This window comes from Mesoplodon mirus, assembly GCF_964341445.2.
Source record: "Mesoplodon mirus genome assembly, chromosome: 7".
NCBI lineage: Eukaryota > Metazoa > Chordata > Mammalia > Artiodactyla > Ziphiidae > Mesoplodon > Mesoplodon mirus.
In genome coordinates, this window is record NC_138983.1 from 11,242,898 (window position 1) to 11,267,554 (window position 24,657).

A 24,657-nucleotide genomic window follows, 5' to 3' on the forward strand; every position below is an offset into this window, starting at 1 on the left:
GCCTGCCCCTTTCTCAATCTGTTTCTTTCATTGGTTAGCATTGTTACGCTCCTGCTTTCACAGACAACTCCCGGAACCAATCATCTCCAATCACCGCTCTGTCTCTCCGCCGACTTGTGAGTGGCATCCATTCCAACCAATAAAAAATGAAAGTGAGGCTGTGAAGACTACACTCTTCCCCTTTCTCCTCAACTCGTTCAGCAAATGGTAGAAAAGGTTGAGCAGCTGATACGAACCACCAATCCGTAAGGGCGGAAGAGGGGCGAGGAGAAAAGTGATGGGAGGGGGTGACGTGGCGGTGACGGAGGCATAAACTAAAATGAGTGGCAGAAATACTAGCCATTCGACAATCACACTGGCTGGGTAGTCTGCATTCTCGAGTCCTCCCTGAGCGCCGGAGACTTCGGGAAAGCACCAATGAGCTTTTCATGAGTCTGATTGGCCTTCACCTGCACCAATCAACGGCGCGCCTGGCGGAAGCGTCCCACCACGGGCTCTCACTGGGCGCTGGTGGAATGACAGGCCCAAGAGAAATGCCAATGTGCGAGGGGTCTTCCGCAAGTGACACTCAGCCTCACCAATCGACTTCGTCTTTCCCGGCGGCAGAGCCCTCCTCCCCGCGGCCGGCCTGGCTGGGCGGGGACGCTGCGCGGCGGCGGCTGATGTGCTAGCCGAGTGGGGCCCTCCGGGAGGCGACGGCGGCTCTCGTAGGCCGTTCCGGTCCTGTATCTCCGGGCGGCGGCGGCTCATGGCGGCGACGGAGCTGAGAGGAGTAGTGGGCCCGGGCCCGGCAGCCATTGCGGCCCCGGGCGGCGGCGGCGGCGGCGCCGGTCCCCCCATGGTGGGAGGAGGCGGCGCCGGCGGCCGCGGAGAATCGGGGCCGGGCTCCGGGATCGCCCCGGGCACGGTGGCCGCTGTGGCTGCGGGCGGCCCGGGCCCCGGGGCCGGGGGAGTGGCGGCGGCCGGCCCGGCTCCTGCGCCGCCTGCGGGGGGCTCGGGCGCTGGGGGTTCGGGCTCGGCTCGCGAGGGCTGGCTCTTCAAATGGACCAATTATATCAAAGGCTACCAGCGGCGGTGGTTCGTGCTGAGCAACGGGCTCCTGAGCTACTACAGGTAACTGCTTCCGGGGCGCCGTCCCCCACTGCAGCCCACAGCCCCCGTGCCCTCACCCTCTCCGGCCCGCCTAGCAGCCAAGGTCGCCCCAGGCCCCTTTTCGTCACTTGCGCGCGTTGACAGCCTGCGACACGAGTCCACCATCACGAAAGTGGACGCCCCAGGACTTACCGCTCCACCTGGGTGACCCACCCTTGGTGCCATACCTTCCCCTCGGTCCCTGGCCCTTCCAGTTGTTCGGAGAGCATCTACTCTTCCATTGTGTTTCCAACAGCGCATCGGTGCAATGATTAATTCTGCAAGAAAGGCGCTGTTGTAGGTGTTTAAGGGACACATATGGGAGGGCAAAGTCCAGGCACCGCTCCCAAGGAACTTACTGTAAAAAGTCCCAAGGCTTAGCTCTCTGTGCCGAGTCTCCAGAATTCAAGGTTATTAGCAGCCCTTGATGTACCCGCCTTTGCTCTCTCCACATTCAGGCACAAGGACACCACGCGTAGGGTGGCCCCGGTATCTGTCCCCTTTCTTTATCTCTCCAAGATTTGCCTAGGCTTTCGCCTTCTGGACAGACCAGAATGGAGAAGTGCACTCCAGTGTTTCTTTTTGCCTGCCCCACCTCCTCCCATGGGAATCATTAAGTGTTCCATCCAGTATTTCTGGGGTCTCTCTGGTCAGTGAGGTTTAAGTTTCATTAAGAGAAGAGTCCATCTCTTTTGTATGACTACTTCTGTTCAAAAATGCTTGTTTTGGGATGTTTAATACACGTTTACGGTGACCTACAATCTTCCCACAACATAACATGCTTTTGGCTACTCATGTTACTATATAGATAGAGAGGTTAGGACACTGGATTTGGAGACAGGACATAAACATTTCCTGAGTGCTGGACAGTTTGGATAGGTGTTTAACATACAGTATTCTTTGACTCCCCAAAACAATCTGGAAGTTAGGAGATATTCCCATCTTACCAATGAGGAAACAGAGACTTAGCTTGGGCAAGTTTCCCAAGGTCTTTAGTCAGGATTTGAAACTAATTCTTTTAACACGAACACAACCTAAAAGCCAGGTTAGTGTTACATGGATCAGTCAGATATAGAGATAACTACTTATCCATAACTGGTACATTTATAGGTCATGATACTATGTATATTTTATACGAAATGTATAGAAGTTCCCTTTAAGGGAGATTTTCCTTAATATAATGGCATTTCTAAGTGAAATCTTTTTATAAAGACCATTCTATTTGGGCCCCAAAACAGTGTTGTTAAGAACGGCTCACTCTCTATTTCTTTTTCTCTGCCAGTAGTCACTTTGCCACCAGGAGGGTTTGGGTGAACAAATCTCTTTTCCACCAACTCCATTGTATTGGCTCTTAAAGAATTTTGAGAGCAAATTGAAGATGGGAGTGGAGGTTGTTGAAGTAGGAACACATGCTTATCTGGTCTCTAACACAGTGGAAAATACCTTAGCACATCCTCACTGCTTAAGCCACATTAATTGTGAACACTTGTGTATTTCATTTCTTTTTTTTTTTTTTACCATCTTTATTGGAGTATAATTGCTTTACAGTGTTGTGTTAGTTTCTGCTGTATAACAAAGTGAATCAGCTATACGTATACATATATCCCCATATCCCCTCCCTCTTGCATCTCCCTCCCACCCCTCTAGGTGGTCACAAAACACCGAGCTGATCTCCCTGGGCTATGCAGCTGCTTCCCACTAGCTATCTGTTTTACATTTGGTAGGGTATATATGTCCATGCCACTCTCTCACTTCGTCCCAGCTTACCCTTCCCCCTCCGCGTGTCAAGTCCATTCTCCATGTCTGCGTCTTCACTCCTGTCCTCCCCCTAAGTTCATCAGAACAATTTTTTTTTAGATTCCGTATATATGTGTTGGCACAGGGTATTTGTTTTTCCCTTTCTTACTTCACTCTGTATGACAGTCTCTAGGTCCATCCACCTCACTACAAATAACTCAATTTCGTTTCTTTTTATGGCTGAGTAATATTCCACTGTATATATGTGCCACATCTTCTTTATCCATTCATCTGTCGATGGACACTTAGGTTGCTTCCATGTCCTGGATATTGTAAATAGAGCTGCAATGAACATTGTGGTACATGACTCTCTTTGAATTATGTTTTTCTCAGGGTATATGCCCAGTAGTGGGATTGCTGGGTCATATGGTAGTTCTATTTTTAGTGTTTTAAGGAACCACCATACCGTTCTCCATAGTGGCTGTATCAATTTACATTCCCACCAACAGTGCAAGAGGGTTCCCTTTTCTCCACACCCCCTCCAGCATTTATTGTTTGTAGATTTTTTGATGATGGCCATTCCGACCGGTATGAGGTGATACCTCATTGTGGTTTTTTTTTTTTTTTTGCGGTTCGCGGGCCTCTCACTGTTGTGGCCTCTCCCGTTGCGGAATGCTCAGGCTCAGCGGCCATGGCTCACAGGCCCAGCCGCTCTGTGGCATGTGGGATCTTCCCGGAACAGGGCATGAAGCCGTGTCCCCTGCATCGGCAGGCGGACTCTCAACCACTGCACCACCAGGGAAGCCCCCTCATTGTGGTTTTGATTTGCATTTCTCTAATGATTAGTGATGTTGAGCATCCTTTCATGTGTTTGTTGGCCATCTGTATGTCTTCTTTGGAGAAATGTCTGTTTAGGTCTTCTGCCCATTTTTGGATTGCATTGTTTGTTTATTTGATATTGAGCTGCATGAGTTGCTTGTATATTTTGGAGATTAATCCTTTGTCAATTGCTTCATTTGCAAATATTTTCTCCCATTCTGAGGGTTGTTTTTTCACCTTGTTTATGGTTTCCTTTGCTGTGCAAAAGCTTTTAAGTTTCATTAGGTCCCATTTGTTTATTTTTGTTTTTATTTCCATTTCTCTAAGAGGTGGGTCAAAAAGGATCTTGTTGTGATGTATGTCATAGAGTGTTCTGCCTATGTTTTCCTGTCAGAGTTTTATAGTGTCTGGCCTTACATTTAGGTCTTTAATCCATTTTGAGTTTATTTTTGTGTATGGTGTTAGGAAGTGTTCTAATTTCATTCTTTTACATGTAGCTGTCCAGTTTTCCCAGCACCACTTATTGAAGAGGCTGTCCTTTCTCCATTGTATATTCTTGCCTCCTTTATCAAAGATAAGGTTACCATATGTGTGTGGTTTTATCTCTGGGCTTTTGATCCTGTTCCATTGATCTGTATTTCTGTTTTTGTGCCAATACCATACTGTCTTTATCACTGTAGCTCCATAGTATAGTCTGAAGTCAGGGAGCCTGATTCCTCCAGGTCCGTTTTTCTTTCTCAGGATTGCTTTGGCTTATGTATATCGTTTGCATTATTATATTCAGAGTTGATTTTCATTTTAACCCTTTCTAATTACTCATCCAGGACTATCAGTTTAAGGTTAAATCACAAATCTAAAATTTTAGTCTGCTCCAAAGTTTTTCCCCTACTCAGGTTCATGTTTTCCTGTTACACTGGCTATCATTCTAATGTTCAATTGATTCATGTCCTAACTTGGCTTGTAAGTCACTGTTAACACTGATTCCCCATTTTCAAAAGTTGTGTATCAGCTGAGGGCCTTAATGTGTGGTCATTTTTCCTCATACAAGTTCCTAATCAGATCTACTTTCTAGCCCAGTTGAGTCTTTGATCAGTACCAGTCTTGATCAGTATTGATCTTGGTTGGACAGTAATAACCTATATGTTGCTATCTTTTAAGTACTTGTAACCACTTTTCACTTCTCTCTTACAGTAGCTAGTGGTACCTGTCTGACTACAGCTAAAACTACTTCCAAAACATATCAAACCACATATTGGGAAATATACCACGGGCCTGTCCTTGCCAGCTAAGATGGTTCCACCCACACACCAACCAAGCAACAGGATCCAAAGTTATCAAATCTACGCACTACCGTCAAAATCACGTTGAAGTACTTCCTATCAACGAATTGGTAGTTTATTCTTTCGAACAGGTTCTTTGGGTCCCCATCTCCTTATTTAGCCAACTCGTCTTTCCTCCTGTTTTTCATGCCTCCAAAACCAATCGTATCTTGTATATGCCTTTTACAAAATACTGTTTTCTTTTTAGCTGAGTACTTCCTAGACCCATGCTCTGATGAACTGTCCTAATAGGCTTTGGCAAGCCTTCTTTTTACCTATCCTGTTCTTCCTCATAAAGTTACACAGATGTCCAGTTACTTAAAACCATATGTAGAACCCCAGCTCTCCTAGACACATCATGACAAGCCCATAGTTTTCCTGGCTAGCTTCTAGAGACTGAGTTACTATTTCAGCTGGCCTTTTCAGGGAAGACCTTACTAACCAGAAAATACCACCTGATACTGAGGTGCCTAAAGAACTTATCTTGCACTCTGAAAAGCATGTCTTTCTTGCTTCTGCACTCATCATTTATAAGCATAGGTGTACCTGCTTGAACGCAAGAGCTCTGAAGTTAAGCCCGCCCTACTTCCAGAGTTCTTTGGTATTTTAAAAACTGCTACAGACGTTATGTGATTTGAGATACTTATTGAGTTCATGAAAATGACCCAAGCAGAAGAGATTCCTAGGAAGTGGCTTGTGGAAAATACCAACACGTTGTGAGGAGTGTGGTAGACGGTCCAAGTAACACCTTTGGAGTAGAAAGCAAGGGTGAGCAGGCCTGTCAGCTGCGGGTCTGTAATTCAGCCTGCATTATTCATAATGTAACTGAAGCTTGGGGGCAGGGGAGGGGAGGTAAGAATAGAAAAACCAGGGATTCACGTTACAGTGTGGCAGGTGTGGGCGCGATGGAAATGGCCTGGTTTATTGAGGACCCGTCCCCCCCTCCCCCCCGCCCCGGCCATCCCATACTGCTCATTTGTGCATCTAAGGAAGAAAAACCAGTTTCATGGGACAAACCGAACGATAGCAAATCTGTCTTCCTAAACACAGCACACAGACTTTCTCAAAGCCACCAAATCTTAGTTTCCAGAGATGGAGTGTGTGTCATCTCTGGCATGCAGGAATTCTGGACATGCCAGGTATGTTTGGCCGCTTGACACTCGTGAAAGAGAAATGGCTCTGCTTTGCACTGTGGCAGTTGGCAAAGGACTTTGACCTCTTTATGTTCCAAGTTGGTCAGGGAAAAACTGCAGTCTCAACATGCAGGTCCCTGGGCATAATCAGCGGGTGGGGGAAATTAGCACAGTTTGCCCTGTACACTCGGTTGTGCTGGCAGCGTGATCTTTTATGCCAGGTCTCTTGTAGCTTGTTGTCACCAACCAGTGCTGTAAAGTTCAAAAGTTAGTCTATTAATAGAACTGTCAGTCAGTAGAAATGGGGAAAATTTTTATACCCAGTCCTCTGAGAACAGATTTGCTGAATCTCTCCTAGCTATTAATAGGATGGCTTAGGAGTTCCCACCAATAGAGGTCAGTGGACCTTAGGAAAGAATATATTCCAGAAAGATTATACCACCTGGTGATTCTTTAATGATTATTCTTTCTTGACTCCCACAGAAGGCTAGTTATTCCTATTTCATATCATTTGAGCTGTAGTCAGTATTTAATACTCTAAACGTCTAAGGGTGCCTTACACTCCTGCAAGATAGTTGTTAAGAGTAGTATGAGAATTTCATTTGGGCTGAGTTATAGTTGGGGGAATGGGTTGTTCAATACATGTAAAATAGAGCTATTCTTTCTCTTAGAGAATACGGTTATTTTACAGAATTTTGTTGCATGAGTTTATAAAGCACTATTTCATAATTATATCTTGCTAAGTAAAAGGTAATTCCTGACTGCAAAAGGGCATGAGGGAACTTTCTGGGGTGATGGAAGTGTTCTACGTCTTGATTGTGGAGGTGGTAGCACAATTGTATACATTTGTCAAAACTCACTAAATTGTACTCTTAAAATTGTTGGGTTAATACCGTATGTAGTTGTCCTTCAGTGAAGCCTATTTTTTTAAAAGCTAAGGGTGAGAGGGACAGCAGAGCAATAAAATCTTATAGGCTCTGAATGGAAATCCCTACTGATTGTTTTTTGAATTTTAGGGAGCCATTTGAGGGAAATATTAGAACTTGCTAATTCCTAAGACTGCTGTATTTTCAAAAGGCTTAGAGTTATGAAATGGAATGTGGTGAAGGATAAACCACGCATCAACTTTCTACTTAGCTTGTCTTTGGCTCGTTATTGCAGGTCAAAGGCAGAAATGAGACATACCTGCCGTGGTACCATCAACCTCGCCACAGCCAACATCACGGTGGAGGACTCCTGCAACTTCATCATTTCCAATGGGGGTGCTCAGACCTACCATCTGAAGGCGAGCTCAGAAGTAGAGCGGCAGCGCTGGGTCACAGCCCTGGAACTGGCCAAGGCCAAGGCTGTGAAGATGCTGGCAGAATCAGGTAGGGAGCAAAGAATATTGTGTCTGGGGAACATTCTGTGTGCCCCTCTTATGCACAAATCTTATTTTGTCCCTCACTGTCATTGTCATTTAATTATCAGCTACCTCCTGGATGTCTCAGCCTTCTGCTCATCAGGCAGAATTTCTCCTGGAGTGCTGGTTTTCAGCTGGGGGCAATTCTGCCCCCAAGGGGACATTTGGCGAAGGCTGAGGAGTGGCGGTGCTGATGGCATCTAGGGAGAGGAGGCCAGGGATGCTGCTAAACCTCCTGCCAATGCACAGGGCAGCCCCACAGCAGAGAGGTAGCCGGCCCAAAATGTCAGAGTTGTTCAGATTGGGAAACTCTGTCTTAGGAGCCTATCGGTTATCCTTTCGGCTCTCAATGCCCACTGACTACCTGAAAATTTTGAGAATTATTTTATTGATAGATCAGTCAGGATTATTACAACTCACACTTTGGATCTGTCCTTACTTTTTTCTCCTGACATCTTCTTACTTAACTCTTTTCTGGTTGAATTGAAACCAACACCCTTCGTAGATTGCCAGAAACATTGTATGTGAAACCCCCTGGCAGTGGGCAAAGAGGCACCTGACGGGTGGTGTTGCTCTTGTATCAGCCTGGGCAGAGGCGTGTACAGCCCTTTGTTCAACCCAGCTTGGTGCCTGGGTTGGTGGCCAGAGCTGTTTCATGCTTGAGGCACATTAAAAAAATAATAATTATATGTGATATTTTCTGTGAAAAATCTTTATTTTGCTACCATAGTCTCACTAAAAAGAACAATCTAATTATGTTTTGATTTTTCTTAAAGGAAAATGGTAGGATTTCCCCGCAGATGTTGATAGTTTAGTCACACTGAGCTTGTTCACTTAGAGCTGACCAAGATGCCCACCTGCTAACTTTTGTTCATCTCTTGTGTTTCTTATCCCTTGTTCTTTCCCATGCTGTGTTTAATATCTCTTAAGCAATGAAAGGAAAGTTTACTGATTTGTAAATTTCCGGGTAACAGGTTATATTTTGACTCTGGCCCTGCCTGTTTGCCTAACAGATAGGGCAGGTCCTTCCTTGTTTCTTTTGTTTTGATTTTAGTGCTGATTTTAGCTCCCCCAAAGGAAGTGACATTGCTGGAAAAGAACTTTGCATTTACAAAGTGTTAAGGACAAAACTGATAGCAAGAGGCACAGCACAGCTCTCTACTTGACTTATTATTTGAAAGTCATTTAAAAGAAGACCTTGCATAGCTTTCAGTGCAGGGGTGGCTTTAGTGTCAGATGAGCTCATCATGAAGTTCCTGAGTTGTCCTTTAGAAAAGATAAGTTAATGAGTCTTTTGATGATGTGGACATGGTTTACAGAGAGCAGCTAGACTGCGGTTCTCCACCCGTGTCATATAGGCCCGCTGGTCACCCAACGGATGACAGTGGATTTGCACTAATAATCAGTGTGACTGGATTGGGACCCTCAAGCTAGGGTTAAAAGGCTCAATAATTCATTCCCAGCCCCAAGAGCCATATAGCTTCTCCATCCTGTCCTCTAGGTCACTGGTTCGCAAACCTCAATATGCATCAGAGTTACCCAGACAGCTTATTCAAAATACAGACTCCTGGACCTTGTCTCACACCAGCCAAATCAAGGTTTTTCTGGGGGTGGGGCCAGAGACTGCACCTTTAAGAAGAGCCCCAGGGTTGGGACATGCAGGGATGGAGGAGGGTGGTCAAAAAGTACAAGCTTCCAGGGACTTCTCTGGTGGCGCAGTGGTTAAGAATCCGCCTGCCAATGAAGAAGACACGGGTTCAATCCCTGGCCCGGGAAGATCCCACATGCCGCAGAGCAACTAAGCCTGTGCTCCACAACTACTGAGCCCACGTGCTGCAACTCCTGAAGCCCGCGCGCCCAGAGCCTGTGCCCTGCAACAAGGGAAGCCACCGCAATGAGAAGCCCACGCACCGCAACGAAGAGTAGCCCCCACTTGCCGCAACTAGAGAAAGCCCGTGTGCAGCAACGAAGACCCAACACAGCCAAAAAAAAAAAAAAATACCAGATTAAAAAAGAAAGGTACAAGCTTCCAGTTCTAAGATAAATAAGTCCTGGGGATGTTAATACAACATGATGACTGTAGTTAACACTGCCGTTCGGTGTATTTGAAAGTTGTTAAGAGAGTAGATCCTAAAAGTCTCATCACGAGGGAAACATAACCTTCTTTTTGTATCTGTATGAGATGATGGAGGCTAACCTATTTTAACCACTTCACAGTATATGTCAGGTGTATATGCTGCACACCTTAAACTTGTAGCAGTGGTATTTGTCAATTACACGTCAATAAAACTAGAAGGAAAAAAAAAGCATGAGCATAAAAGATGCTTATTGTCGTCTGCCCCAGGGGAAAAAAAGTAGTAGTACCCCAGGTGTTTGTGACACAAGTGGGCTGTGGACCACCTGTAGGCGAATCACCTGGCAATGGTGAGCTCTCAGTCGGTCAGAACGCACAGCCTGAGGAGTGTCGGTTTGGTTGTGGGCAGAGTGGGTAGGGTTCCGACTCTCAGCCCTGGGCTTGGAGTCCTATCACTCACCTTTCCGCCCGTACAGATGAGTCAGGAGATGAAGAGTCCGTCTCACAAACCGACAAGACCGAGCTGCAGAACACCCTGCGGACCCTGTCCAGCAAAGTGGAGGACCTGAGCACGTGCAACGACCTGATCGCCAAGCACGGCACGGCACTGCAGCGCTCGCTCAGCGAGCTGGAGTCCCTGCGGCTGCCGGCCGAGAGCAACGAGAAGATCAAACAGGTCAACGAGCGGGCCACGCTCTTCAGGATAACGTCCAACGCCATGATCAACGTAAGCGCGCACACGTCTGCCTTGACTTTTTGCTTCTTTCCCTCTTTGAAATGTAATTCTCCCCAGATGCTGGAAAATTGTAGTTGGTAGAGCATAGGACGTTAGGTCCTGCTTAATCGGTCAAGGGATTTGAGTTACATTTTTTTGTTGCATGAAATGGAACAGGGTGCACAGATGGAATGACTTGCCCGCTCTGCTTGAATGGTCAGGAGGACACTGCTCCAGCCCTGCGTCTGCCTCCAGCAGGGCATCTGATGGTGATGTTAGCTGAGTCCCTTCACTTCTCTGGGTTGTGGTTCTATCTATCTATCTATCTATCTATCTGTCTCTCTCTCTATATTTTTCTCTAACTTTATCTATTGGAACTAAAAGGTCTTCATGGGCCCTTTCCACTTCCATGTTCTTTGAGATTTTGGTTGGAGTCTGACCCCTGCTTTGCTAACGCACCCTGGCCTACAGTGTGGTAAGTGGGGGCTGGATTGAGTACTAGTGAGAACCTTGTAATCCTGGTTAGTCCCATCTTTAGTCTTGGATTTGAGGGGTAATTCTGGGTGATAAAACTAAATATTCAACCTTGGGTACTTTTCTTTTCAAAAGAAGGGGCCAGTGCTTCTGCCTCCTTATGACTCCTGGCTTGGGTGCTGTCGTTGGTTTAGGGAGTACTTTGGCTGCTTGGGTGCAGGGCTCCAGGTAAACCCAACGTGCCACTGACGTTGGTGATGTGTGTACGATACTGGGTGATAGGTATGGAATGAGTGCACTGTTTATAAACAGCGCTCTTTTTCCTCTGCTGGTGACTGGTCCTCACCCGGCAGGTTATTTTAGTCAGCTTCCACATAGGAACACGAGAGGATACTTCATAAGGCACGGAGAAGACTGCTCTGTGAGAAAGGGCTTATGCAGGTGGTTGTTTTGTTTTTGTTTTTGTTTTCCTAGCTAATTAAATGGGATGAACTTACTTCACTAGGGTCAGAGTTTTCCTTGTTTGAGGAGTGATAACAAGGCATCTGCTTAGAGCTAGTTGTGTTCACGTGGCTCTTAGAGGTCGAAGGTCTTTTCCTATGACCAAGGGAAAATTTGGTTTTTCGCATTTAAAACCCCTTTGTTTCTTAATAGAAAGTTGTAGTAACTTTTACTTTCGTGTCATTTTCTGAAGCATTGAACACTCTCTTCAGTGCTCCGACTCCCACAAAGTAGAGGAGAGAAATTATTTTGTCCCCTTAAGGACTGCAGGCAGATCGGTGCCTCCCAGCACCATTCTGCAGACCAGCCCTGGCGCTTGTGTTTCTGATGTTTGGTCGTGTGCTCTCTTTCCAAACTCTCGTACTTCTTGGTGCCTGTGTGCCTGTTTTTCTGGTCCTCCTGTGATCAGGAAAACCTCATAAATCATACAGGTCATTTAATCAATAGTAAATAAATATACTTTTGAAATAGAACAGCTCAGGACACAACCATCTGTTACCTTTTATCCATGTCAGGTGAACACCGTGCTCCATGACAATTTTTCTCCTACTCTGATAGGAAAAATTTGCTAAATAAAACACCTCTTGATTTAAAAATGTCTCATAAAACTGGAACTTTATTTTGGACTTTTCTCTTGAAAATATGCTTATCTTTGTTCCTGGTGACAGTTCTTTTTCCCTGAGTTCTAGGTATCCAGAGTTTGTATCCGTTCTCATTCTGTTCTCCCTGGGTGCACCGTCTTTGCCCCTTTTATAGCCAGTTACTGCAGGAAATGCATTTTTTATTAGCCCTGTGTTGTTGCCTTTGTACCTTTTAGGGGGTGACGGCAAGGCCTTAACACTGGCCTGCTAACACATCACGTCTCTAAACAGGCAGTGTTACAGCAAAGGAGGAACGCACGCATTTCACTCAGTTGCTTGCTTGCTGAGGGTGTAGCTTTTCTTATTAGCAGAGTGAGCCTAAGCAGGGGAGTGCATTTGACACTGCTAGTATATGCATTTGCTAATGCAGCGAACACCTATGGAGCACCTTCTGTGTTCCAGGCACTGTGCTGGGGACATAAAACTAATGTGGCTGTGGTCCCTGCCCTCAGGGAGGTCACTGTCCAGTGAGGGGCCAGAGAAGGGAACAGATCATTATGGAGTGTGCTGCGTGCCAGGAGAGATGTGAGCACAGGCTGCTGTGCTGTAGCACCGTGGGAGTGTCTAGCTCAGACCAGGAGGATCTGAGAAGGTAACCCCTCAGATAAATTCTGAAAGACCCGAGAGAGTCTTCTTACGAAAAAAAGGCAACAGAGAGTTTGGGGTCCTGAAGCCCAACTGCCCCAGTTAACCATCTCTGTAACCTGGGGCCCCCTAGTCCCTCGGTGACCCCAGTTCCTTTTCTGTAAATGGTGATGATCCTAGTAGCTGCTCTCAGGGTGTGGAGAGGCTTTTATTAGATAATGGATGTCGAGTGTTCAGTAAAGTGCCTGGCGTATAATCTTCTCTCACTCACTTTGAGTTATGGCCCCTGTTCTTCAAAGGAAGGGAGGGAAGAGAGTTGATCCAGGTGTGGTGTGTGTGTATCCCTCCCTCTCTCCCAAAGTCTGGGAACCCCTTGCAGTTGACTGTTAGACAAGCAAGGAAGTAGCTAGAGATCAGGCCGAAGAGGAGTTAAGTATGGGGGGTCGGGGGCTGTGTGCAGATCCTACTAAATGGGTTTGGTAGTGGTGGATTAGAAGAGGCTAAGACCGACTTTGATGCAGGCGTAACTCTTAACAGATAACACCTTGTTGAATGATTACTGTGAGCCTGGTCTGAGTGCTTTACATGTTAAGCAACAACTTTTAAGATAGCTGCCGTTGTCATTCTTTGTTTACAGATGAGAAAGTTGAGGCACCAGGAGGTTAAGTAACTTGCTAAAAATTCCGTAGTTAGATAGTAGGACGGAGCTGTGACAAGTCCAGAGTATGTCCTCTGTACTGCTTCTGAGTGTGGAGGAACGAAAGAAATGTACAGAGTCCAGAAATATTGAAGGAAAATCAGTAGGATTTGATCATTGGATGTGGGGAGGGAAGAAAACTAAGAGTCAAGGATGCCTCTTAGTTTTCTGGCTTGGGCAGGTGGAAGGGCCCTGGAACTGTTCTTGGGATGGAGATGCAGAGTCAGAAAGGGAACATGGTGAGTTCAGTATGGGACCCACTGATTCTGAGATTACTTTGAGCCATTGAGTGGGCAACTGGATAGTCTGGTCTGCGGCTCCCTGAGCGTAGAGCTGGAATTACTGATTTAGTAGGCATCAGCCCACAGGCAAAGGTTGAAACCATGGGAGTAGATGTTCTATTTACCTTTTAGTTTCTCTTTAACAGGGTATAGACTTTTAAGCTTACATGGCTCCCTTCCTTCCTTTATTTATTAAGCAAACTGTATCAGGTTCCCACTATGTACAAAGCAGCTAAGTGAGGAGCTGGAGATAAATATGTGAATAAGCTATAAATGGTGTCTTCAAGTGGCTCATAATCCATCTGGAGAGAAAGTCACGATACTGCTGTGGATGGTGTAAAATAGAAATATGTGCAAAGTGCTGTGGAAAGTAGAGGAGAGACTGGCTACTTATGAGATGGGGGTTGGGCGGGGAGTGTCACAGAAGAGGTAACATTTGCCATAGATCTTAAAGAATGAAGAGGACTTGGCCAAGCAGAGAAAGGGGGTAGGAAGGCATTCTAGGCCAAGCAAATAGCACGTGCTCCGGTGGGCAGGCCTGAAAGAAATCTGCATGTCTGAGAAAGGGCGAGCAGTTCGGGGTGGCTCCATGGCAGGGTGCAGGGGTGGGTCCAGCTGCCTGGACAGGAGGATACAAGGGCCATTTATGTCCATAACCAGTAGTTAGGACTTGGTCCTAATGTCGATGGGGAGCCAGTGAAGGGACTAATATGGTCAGGTTTGTGTTTTGTCTCTAGACTCTTCTTCGATTCCTCAGGTAGGCTTCTGATTTTTAAGATCAGTTTTTATCTTAGTGACCAAAATAAAAACCAATTAAATTTCCCTATATTTGGTTTAATTCACTGCAGACTCTCTGTTCTCAGTGTCTGAATTCCTCAGTTTTAGGTGACTTGAGTTTAGTTGAGAATGTATTGAAAGCAATAGATGCTTATCCCATGCTTTTCCTCACCTTTTAGTCAATAGGTTTCTTCTTTGGAGCAGTTCACATAGCTGCCCTTTGTGATGTTGCACAAATACTTTGTCTAGGTCTGTTGCTCACTTGGCATTTGTTTGGTCCTCATGACCAGGAAAATATGACGGAACTGTGACAACCACATTCAATTTTTTTTTTCTGGAGTTGACCTTGATTGTGTCATGGAACTGGCTGTCCCTGATACTGTGGAATAACAGGGAGGGCCTTTCATTGTCATTTGCTCGTTCAAGTTCCCAGAATAAGGTTACCTACTGGGCTTACGGAGGCCTGAGGGGAATCTCTGACTAGCTGAGTTGGGGTGACCTATATCGACTCTTTCTCCACACAGGCCTGCAGAGATTTTCTTGTGTTAGCCCAGACCCACAGTAAAAAGTGGCAGAAGTCCCTGCAGTACGAAAGGGACCAGCGTATCCGCCTGGAAGAGACCCTGGAGCAGCTGGCAAAGCAGCACAATCACCTGGAGAGAGCCTTCCGAGGAGCCACGGTGCTGCCGGCAAACGCTCCTGGCGGCACTGCTTCTGGCAAAGGTGAGCTGCTGGCTTGGCGCTTGGACAGCCTGTTCTGATCCCAGCCACATGCTTTTCTGCAGCTGATAGAGAGAGCCTCAGATTCTCCAGAATCAGCGACTCATGTGAGATGGAATTCGAGCCCTTTATTCCTCTGACTTCCCCATTGCTTTCTACCGTTTGTTACTATGTTTGTGGTTAATATTTGAAAGCTCCAGCTGTGCCAGGTTTTGATAAATGCAGCCAAAGGGAACAAATGCAGCTTTCCTCCTTGTAGGTCAGTGCTGCTCAGGCAAAGGAGACGTGAGTGATGAGGATGACGAGAATGAGTTCTTTGACGCTCCTGAGATCATCACCATGCCTGAAAATTTGGGCCACAAGTGAGTCATTCTTGATTCCCACCCCCTGCAAAATGAGCATATCTGGCCATGGAAAGGTTAGAAATGTTTCAGTGGGAGTGTCATAGTTGTTTACTAAGATATGGACTCTTTTCCTTACATAAGTGGAAGACTGTCAGCTTTTTTACACGAACAAGTTCTCCGGAGGTGTCTATTCATACGTACTGTTTTCTTTTTTTTTTTTTTTCTTTTTTTTTTTTTTTTTTTGCGGTACGTGGCCTCTCACTGTTGTGGCCTCTCCCGTTGCGGAGCACAGGCTCCGGACGCGCAGACTCAGCGGCCATGGCTCATGGGCCTAACTGCTCCGCGGCATGTGGGATCTTCCCAGACCAGGGCTCGAACCCGTGTCCCCTGCATCGGCAGGCGGACTCCCAACCACTGCGCCACCAGGGAAGCCCCATACGTACTGTTTTCTAAGTGTCGTCGTTTGATCACTCATCAATAAGTTTGTGCCGTGTCCTTAGCATTCTGCTTTGTAAAGACATGGTGAGGACCAAACTCTAGTTCTGATCTTTGTGCTAATTCTCATACGCTTCCCGTCTGTGTAGACGTACTGGCAGCAACATCAGCGGAGCCAGCAGTGACATCAGCCTTGATGAACAGGTAACTCTTATTTGGAAATTACCAAGACTGAGGGACTAAGGTGTCATTCCCAAGGATTTGCTTATAAAGTACTAAGAGAAATAGAAAGTACTGATTTTCTTTTCTTTTTTTTTTTTTTTAGCATGGGGGAAGGGAAGCTTATAAATACTGGGTTTTCTGTTCTTTGTGGGTGATTGAATGGCTTTGTTTTTGCGCTTAGTACAAGCATCAGCTGGAAGAGACCAAGAAGGAAAAGAGAACGAGGATACCATACAAGCCAAACTATAGCCTCAATTTGTGGAGCATCATGAAGAACTGCATCGGAAAAGAACTGTCCAAGATCCCCATGCCGGTGAGGGTCTTGCACGACCAGGCTCTGCCCGGAAGGCCTCTCAGGCCCCGGTCAGAAGAGTGCTGCCGGGACAGCCTCCACCCACTCCTGTGGCAGTTTGTGGCATGGTCCTTGTTACCCATGTAGTCATCAACGATCTCGTAAAAAGCTGCTTTAATTTTCGCTAGGGATCTGATATGTTTCCAAATCACCTAGAATCAGATGCATTTGTTCAGTGACAGTTATTTATGAGCAAATTCCTATGCCAGGTGTGCTGAGGACCTGCAAAGATAAATTCAACATCGTTTCTGTTTTCAAGAAGCATGTAGTTCAAGAGACAGACATGAAAACAGGTAGAAAATATTCCTTTCTATGATGGGAAGTACTGTGCATACAAAGGTTTGGGGAGACAAAAGCAAAACCAATTCATTCCAACCAGGAAGCTGTGGACCATCTCCCTGGTGAAGGAGGTGTTTGGACTGACGTCCCTGCCTCCTGTCATGCCCTCCTCCAATCTGTCCACACTGTTTTAAAAAGGGATCTTTTTAATATTGCAAATGTAGTCATGTCATTCCTTAGCTTAAAATCCCTTACTAGCTCCTTACTTCTTTGAGAGTAGTCCAGATCCCTTAGTGGGCTTGATACTTCCTCCCCAAGGACAAGGCTCCACCCATACACATGCCGCGTTCTGGTCTTTGGGAGTTACCTCCAGGGACTCACCAGCATCTTTTTTTTTTCTCCCTCAGGACATTTGCACACACTGCTCTTTCTGCCCAAACTTTCATCAGCTTCCCACCCACCTATGCCACTTTTCTTTTGTCCTGGCTGATACCCTTTTTTTCAGGATTCGACTGTGGTGTCGTCTCTTTCAACAGACCTTCACCCGTGCATCTGGTCAGGGTGAGCCGTCTCTTCCCTGTGTTCCAACAAGTGCCACTGTTTATTTCTGGGCAGTGGGTTTAACTTGCTGGTTCACTCCCCAAGAGTTTAATGACTGCCTAGCTGCCTGGGGTTGTATCAGTGTATCAGGTATAGGTTCAGTTTAAAGAATCCAAAATATGTTGGTTTAGACCAGGGGTCAGCAAACTGTGGCCCTGGGGCCAAATCTCGCTGCCATCTGTACAGCCTACAAGCTAAGCATAGTTTTATGTTTTTAAATGGTTGAAAAATATCAAAAGGAGGATAATATTTTGTGATGTGAAAATTATATACAATTTAGATGTTAGTGTCCATGAAGTTTATTGGAACACAGTACATGCTCATTCATTTACAGACTGTCTGTGGCTGCTTTCATCCTAGAACAGCAGTGTTGAGTAGGTGTGACAGAGGCCATATGGCCCATGAAGCCTAAATATTTACTGTCTAACCTTTCACAGAAAAAGCTGGCCAACAAATATTAGCTTAACTCATTATCACGTTAAAGTCCAGAAGTAGGTGGTCCAGGGCTGGTATGATACTCCACACTGTCATGACCAGGCTCCTTTCTGTCCTGTTGTTCTGCTGCCTGTGGCCTCAATTCCTAGCAGCAGGTGTTAAGTGGCTGCTCCAACTCGGGCCATCAGGATCGCATTCCACTCAGCAGGAAGAGGGAAAGAGGAGAAGGGCATGTCCTGCCTTTAAGGGTGCTTCCTGGAAATTTCATGAACCATTTTCCCTTCAATCTCTTTGGCCAGAACTTAGTTATATGGCCTCAGCTAGCTGGAGAGGAGACTAGAAATGAAGACTTCTATTCTTGGTGGCATGACCTAGTTAAAAATTGGGGATTCAACTGCTTGTAGAAGAAGGGAAGAATGGAGAGTGGGGGATAGCTGCAGGCTCTGCCCATAGCCAGTTGCACGGCATACAGACAGCATTCTCCTAGCCTCTTGGGGTTGACGGACCAGTGAGTGGTTTCTGCCTCTCCATAGACTGTTCTTAATGGGCAGAGACTGGTTTTTATATCCTTGATGCTTAGCCAGTGCCTGGCACATACATATCATTCAGCAAATGTTAAAGTAATTAGTTAACTGAGTCTTGGAAAACAAATAGATTTGTATGTAAGTGCATAGGATTTCTGTTAGAAAAATGTTGACCTCCAGACAGGAAAAGGCCATGAGTAAGCACACTGGAGAAGCATAAAATAAGTGGTTGACTAGGGGCCTGAAAAGAAGCCCTGCTTCTTTGCCTAGTGCGTTGAAGGAAGTGGTGGAGAGGTAGGCTGGAAAGGCAAGTCATTGCAGCCTCAGCAATGACGTTCCTGCTTAGAGACAGGTTCTGAGTCCAGATGACCTCTCTGTCCCACTTTACCATTAGTTCCTTGTTGACTTGTTACAAGGAATGTGCAGTCCTGTACCTGTTGGCCTGTGGATCTCGTCCTCACCCTCGCCCTGCTCTGTGCTGTGTCACAGGAAAGCTGATCCCTCCAGGCTGTGTTTCTCAGGCTTCTGTGTCTGCTGGCTCTGGCTGGGCTCCACCAGTGCAAGGCACCAGGAGGAGTTTGGAGCGGGAGGAAGGGAGAAACCCCAGGGTACTCCCGCCCCGGCTACATTCTCTCGGGCAGTGCTCTGGCAGCAGCTGTGTGGCTCTAGTTTCCACTGGACAGGCCCGCCTGAGGCTTCAGCTTCTGTGCACGCCTCCGGCCTCTGCGCTGCGGTAATACCACCGCTGCTCTTTGTTCCTCCTGCCTGTCAGCAGTTATGGCTTCCTGCCGCTGCTGACCTCCAGGCTGTCATGTTATGCTGCCCAGCTCTCCATCAGCCATATAACTAACACCCTGTTTCTTTCCACTGTAATTTCTCAGATTTGTTTGTTTCCCTGTTAGCCCTCTGAGGGATAAAATGACCAGTATAAAAAGCTTGGCACCTTCAGAGAAACTGTGGTTCCTGGAACAGCTGTTGGGGGGCAGGGCTGTGTGTGTGTGATACGCGGTGATGGGCTAAGTAAGGATATGCTGATTCTAGGCCCAGGTGGTGCTCATCTGTCCTGTAGCCACCGGCGGAGCACATCACCTGTCCCGTTTTCCTTGAAATGTATGGAAATGTTAACTGCATGTTGCCTGCAGTTCTGCCACGGAGAGATTTTGTTGGCATAGTTAATAAGTACCGTCTTTTAAAAAGACACTTGAGGGGCTTCCCTGGTGGCGCAGTGGTAGAGAGTCCGCCTGCCGATGCAGGGGACACGGGTTCGTACCCCGGTAAGGGAAGATCCCACATGCTGTGGAGCGGCTGGGCCCGTGAGCCATGGCCGCTGAGCCTGCGCGTCCGGAGCCTGTGCTCCGCAACGGGAGAGGCCACAACAGTGAGAGGCCCAATTAGCTAAAAAAAATAAAAAGACACTTGAGGATTTGAGTTCTGTCCAGCCGTTTCCCCTCAGTGTGCATTTTTCTTATCATAGTGCTGTTCTCTGTGTGGACAGCATGGCTTTGGAGTGTGGTACACTGGTTTTAGTTGAGGCAGGGTAGATCCTACTTCCCCGTTGGGAAATTTTCACAGAGAAATGCTTAGTATATTTCTCAGAAAAAGCAGGCTCTAGTATATTATTATTTTTTTAATGTATAAATGCATAGAAACAAATATGAAACTATTAATAGTGGTTATCTTTGGGTGATGGTATTTCAAGTAGATGTTTTCCTTTATACTTTGTTTCCAAAGTTTGTTATAGTGGAAATTACAAGATGTTTCATAATTGGGAGGACAGTAAGCATTAAGGTAGTATGTGACTCAGATTGGGGGTAGGAGGTTGGATAAAAATGCAGAAAAAGAAAAAGAGGTAGGACTGTAGGAAAGAAAAGTGTTGTTTTTGTTTGTTTTATTGACTGAAATTTTGCTTTAGGTCAGCTCCATTCAATACAAAGGACATTTTTTTCTTCCTTCCTCTCTTCTTTGGACTCAACTCAGGCTACTGATATTCAGGCTTATTGAGCTGTATTGCTGGTTAAATAAGCTTTATGGACTAGCCTGGGAACCTAACCTCTTTTTACAGTAATTTTTTAAAGTAGTAAAGTCATCATAAATTCCAGACAGTCAACTTGGAAGCTAATTCTTTGCGGGATGAGGGGACAATGTCTCTTTTGTTCACTTCTCTATACCCGCTGAGTTGTATAGGGTCTGGCACCCATGAGGGCTCAATAAATATTTGTGGCATGAATGGACATCTTCTGCCCGACAGAGGTCCACAGACACACACTTGCTTCATCCTGTGGCTGAGTGCCCTAAGTTGGCTCTAAAACTTGAAAGGTAGAAGCACTCAGAGCCCTCTCTTAGCCCCCAGCATGCATACTCCAGGTGCAGAAACACAACTGTCCAACCTCAGAGAAGAAAGCAGAATCCTGGCCTGATGTAGAACTGAACTGAGACTCAGTGATGGTCTAGTCTGGGAGTGGAAGCTAACGACTGTAATGTTTTTTCCACTAGTCAGGACACAACTGCACTTAGAATTTACTACCCTTTCTTTCCTCCCTCACAAGTTTTAAATACCGAACTTCTTCTCTGCGTATACTTGTGCTGAAGTCCATTTCCCCTTTTATTCATTCATTCAATACCTATTTGATGACAGTTTCTCATGGGCCAGGCATCAGTGGCTCCTGGATATGCAGTGGTAAGCAGAAGAGGCACGGTTCCCATCTCACAGTGCTTCCAGCTAGTGAAATAAACGAAAATGGAGATTTCCACCACTCACTGACATGAACAGTTGACCAAGGAGAATGGGCTGCTTTCAGGCTAGATCTTTGGAGTTGCTCCACTGAGCAAAGGCCTCTTCTTTTCCCAGTGATTTGTTTTATCATCTTGACATCTCGATATGTGTCTCCCTCCGACTGCAAAAAGGAAAAAAAAAGAAAGAAAGAAGGAAATTGTCTCATTTGGATGTGTGGACAAAGTTTTTATATCTGCTCTTTTCCTGACAGGTAAACTTTAATGAGCCCTTATCCATGCTTCAGCGCCTCACTGAAGATCTGGAATACCATGAGCTGTTAGACCGAGCTGCAAAGTGTGAGAACTCTCTAGAACAGCTCTGTTATGTTGCAGCTTTCACCGTGTCCTCCTACTCCACTACTGTCTTCCGTACCAGCAAGCCATTCAACCCACTTCTTGGGGAGACCTTTGAGCTAGACCGATTAGAGGAGAATGGGTACCGGTCCCTCTGTGAGCAGGTAACGGAGCCTCAGGACTGTGACATGTTTCCTTTTTGAAGAAAGGGATGACTTTCTTTGGTTGATACCCCTGGGTGTCAACGTGTGCAGAAATTGCAGACCCCGTCGCCCCAAACTGCCTTCTTGTCCTCCAGGACTTCAACACTGGAGGCCCTGCTATGCATCTACTGCCATGGGTGTAAAAATGTCAAGTGCGAATGTGGGGTGTTTATCACCAGTTAATAGGCAGTATCGTTTTGTTCTCCTTTCTTCCTTTTAATTTGAGCCACTGATTTCTTCAAGGTGAGTCATCATCCCCCTGCGGCTGCACACCACGCTGAGTCCAAACATGGCTGGACGTTGCGTCAGGAAATCAAAATCACCAGCAAGTTTCGAGGCAAATACCTCTCCATTATGCCCCTTGGTAAGGCCACCATCTTTGTAAGAATCTGTGCTCCAGGAAGGAAAGCTCTTCTGGCAGGATGGAGGAGGTTACTGGTTCAGTAGTCAGGAACCTGGAGGTCTGATTCAGGCACTGAACCTTACGAGCTAGCTTTGTGCAGGTCATTTAACTTCTCAGCTGCTGGGTTGCGGGTTGTGGGGAGGTGAGACTTTAAGGACCCATCCGGTCACAAGTTCTTTGTCTTCTTAGCTCTGTTTAATGCATCTTCAAGTACTATTTTAGAATACACATTTTAGCATGCATTTTAAAAATTCTTTTAGTTGGTGGTGTTTACCCCATTACCCTAGCAATCAGATTCTCTCTATAGATCAGAACTCCTGTGACTGCAAGGTTAGGTTTCCTGGGTAGCCCCTCCTCCTCCTCCTCCTCCTCTCCTTTCTCCCCTCTCTCTTCCTCCACCGGAGGGGTTAGGTATCATTTATGTAACAGCTGAACTCCAGGTAAAATGAAACTTTATTTTAAAAGATCTTACTGGATTACAAGTTAATTTTGCACCAAGATCAAAAAGATCAGGCCTGGGAATAGGAATCCTAGTATGCAGTGTTTGTGTGTCTGTACTTTAGGGGAAATGAGATTATTCAGAAAGGGTGGTAGATTCTTGATGCGCTTTTGAACTAGAGCCAGCCACATTTGGCCACGTGTGTACTGAAGAGTGAACGTGGGTCTGCAGAAAACGAAGCAAAGCAGGTAGAGAGAAAGTAAGTGGCTCCCTAGAGACAGAGCTGATAGTAACTGCCTGAGCTCCCGACGGCTTTCCATTTCCTGGTTCTGGTCTTTCGTGTGGCAGAGCTGCAATGCTGGGTTATTGCAGTACAGCCTTCTGCTTCAATAAACCCCCTTTTCTCTCAGAAACACACAATGTAGCAGGTACAGTGCAAACTAGAAATTAGCCAGAAAAAAATCCAGGGATGTTCGTAACCTATGAAAAGACAAGAAACTGAAATGTTAACTCCATTGCCTCATGGTTAATATGCAAGAGGCCCTTAGATGAAAAGGAAACTAAGTGATTTTGGTCTTGATCTTTACTGAGAACCTTTGAAAAGGGTTCTAATTGCTTAACTGTCTTTGAAGCTGATAGCTTCCGAAGTGTGTTAGGTTAAGAGTAGTAAACACCTGAGATGTTCACACCTAATCTGCAGAACTAGGATGTCAGTGGTCGTATTGCAGTATAACTTTCATCCATGCAGAAGAGTTTCAGAGGCCCCCTGAGGATTGCTAAAGGGGTGGGTTATATGTATTTAATTCTAAGGAAGGTTATATACATTTTAAAAACGGCAGTAAACCTAAATTACCAGCGATGTGCTGTACATTTTCTCTGTAATTTGACTAATCTAGAATTCTTTGAGGGGTAAATAACTACAGGAACATGATATAAGTGGTAGATCTAATTTTTTAGAGTTAAACAAATCTTTGGTAGGATTTCATTCCTTTGGTTGTTTAAGGATTCATCAGGATATATTATCTTAAGTCACCCCATCTATTAGATACTGAGTATATCTACCACGTACTAGGTATGGTTCTAAGGTGCTCGGGAAATGTAAGTGAACAAAACAAAGGTCCCAGCCTTTGTAGGGAGATTGAACAAGAATTGACATAGTGGGACTTCCCAGGTGGTGCAGTGGTTAAGAAATCCGCCTGCTAATGCAGGGGACATGGGTTTGACCCATTTTCAGTGGTGTTAACTCTCAGAGGGTAAATTATTGAGCCAAGAGATGTCATTGAAGAGAGACAGATGGACAGGGGTGTGAGTGAGTAGGTGGATGGTTTTTTGAGGTGGTGGAAGGTGGTCTGAGTCTTCCAGTAAAATAGACCGAAAAGGTTAGAATTCTTGCAATCTGGAAAAAAGAATGCTTCTAGGAAATACAATTGAAGTTTGCAAAATTATGAAGACTGCAGTAGAGGATACATATGAGTTTGCTCATCCACTCATTTTGGAATCGGGCGGTAGCTTCACGTTTAAAGAGATCCATTTAAATAGAGGATTATTTTATCGTTTGGAGTTCTCTAACCCAAGAAGAATCACAATTTGATATTATGAATGAAACAGCCACTCAGCCTGTTGATCTCTGTGTCCGTGACACTGCTGGGCTCCATGCACCTTGAATTTGCCCCAGCAGCACTTTAGTCAGAAAGTCCTCCTTATATATTTTATCCATTTTTCCAATTTCTGCTTTTTGATTAGAGTGATTAATCCATTTATATTTATTGTAATTACTGATGAGTTAGGATTTACATCTGCCATTTTGGTATTTTGTTTCTGTACATCTTATGTCCTTTCTGTTGTTCCTCTCCTCCTCCGTTAGTTCCTTCTTTTGTGTTAAATAGATATTTTTTTAGTGTACCATTTTAATTCCCTTGTTATTTCTTTTACTATATTTTTTAAAGGTATTTTTGTGGTGGTTATCCTAGGTATTAAAATTAACACCTTCTAATAATCTAGTTCAGATTAATACCAGCTGAATTTCAACAGGATATAAAAACTTTGCACTTAAATGGATCTATTACCTTTTCCCTCCTTTGTGCTTTTATTTTCATACAAACTATTTTTCTACCTTATAATCCCATCAACATTGTTTTATAACTGTTGCTTTATGTAGTTGTCTTTTACACCATATAGGAGAAAAAAGTTATAAGCAAAAAATAGATTTATGCTGTCTTTTATATAGTTTAATTGCTGTTACCTTTAATGGTCTCTTAATTTCTTAAGGTAGATTTAAGTTACTACCTAGTATCCTTTCCTTGCAGCCTGAAGGACTTCCTTTAGCATTTCTTGAAGAGCAGATCTGCT

The 24,657-nt window shown here is 45.4% G+C and overlaps 1 protein-coding gene across 2 annotated transcripts in view; it reads left to right on the forward strand.

Annotated features, from left to right (window-relative positions):
• The first annotated feature begins 606 nt into the window (after nt 1-606).
• OSBP (oxysterol binding protein) overlaps nt 607-24,657 on the forward strand; it is a 34,186-nt gene continuing 10,135 nt past the window's right edge. Inside the window, exons 1-9 of one of the 2 annotated variants that reach the window (XM_082627599.1) lie at nt 607-1,113; nt 7,301-7,509; nt 10,092-10,342; nt 14,811-15,009; nt 15,266-15,368; nt 15,935-15,989; nt 16,189-16,320; nt 21,182-21,427; nt 21,710-21,830. In XM_082627599.1, the coding sequence (XP_082483725.1) occupies nt 749-1,113; nt 7,301-7,509; nt 10,092-10,342; nt 14,811-15,009; nt 15,266-15,368; nt 15,935-15,989; nt 16,189-16,320; nt 21,182-21,427; nt 21,710-21,830 (1,681 nt within the window). In that variant the 5' untranslated portion in view covers nt 607-748. The remainder of the gene's footprint in view (nt 1,114-7,300; nt 7,510-10,091; nt 10,343-14,810; nt 15,010-15,265; nt 15,369-15,934; nt 15,990-16,188; nt 16,321-21,181; nt 21,428-21,709; nt 21,831-24,657) is intronic. The other variant, XM_082627600.1, reaches the window with a different exon arrangement.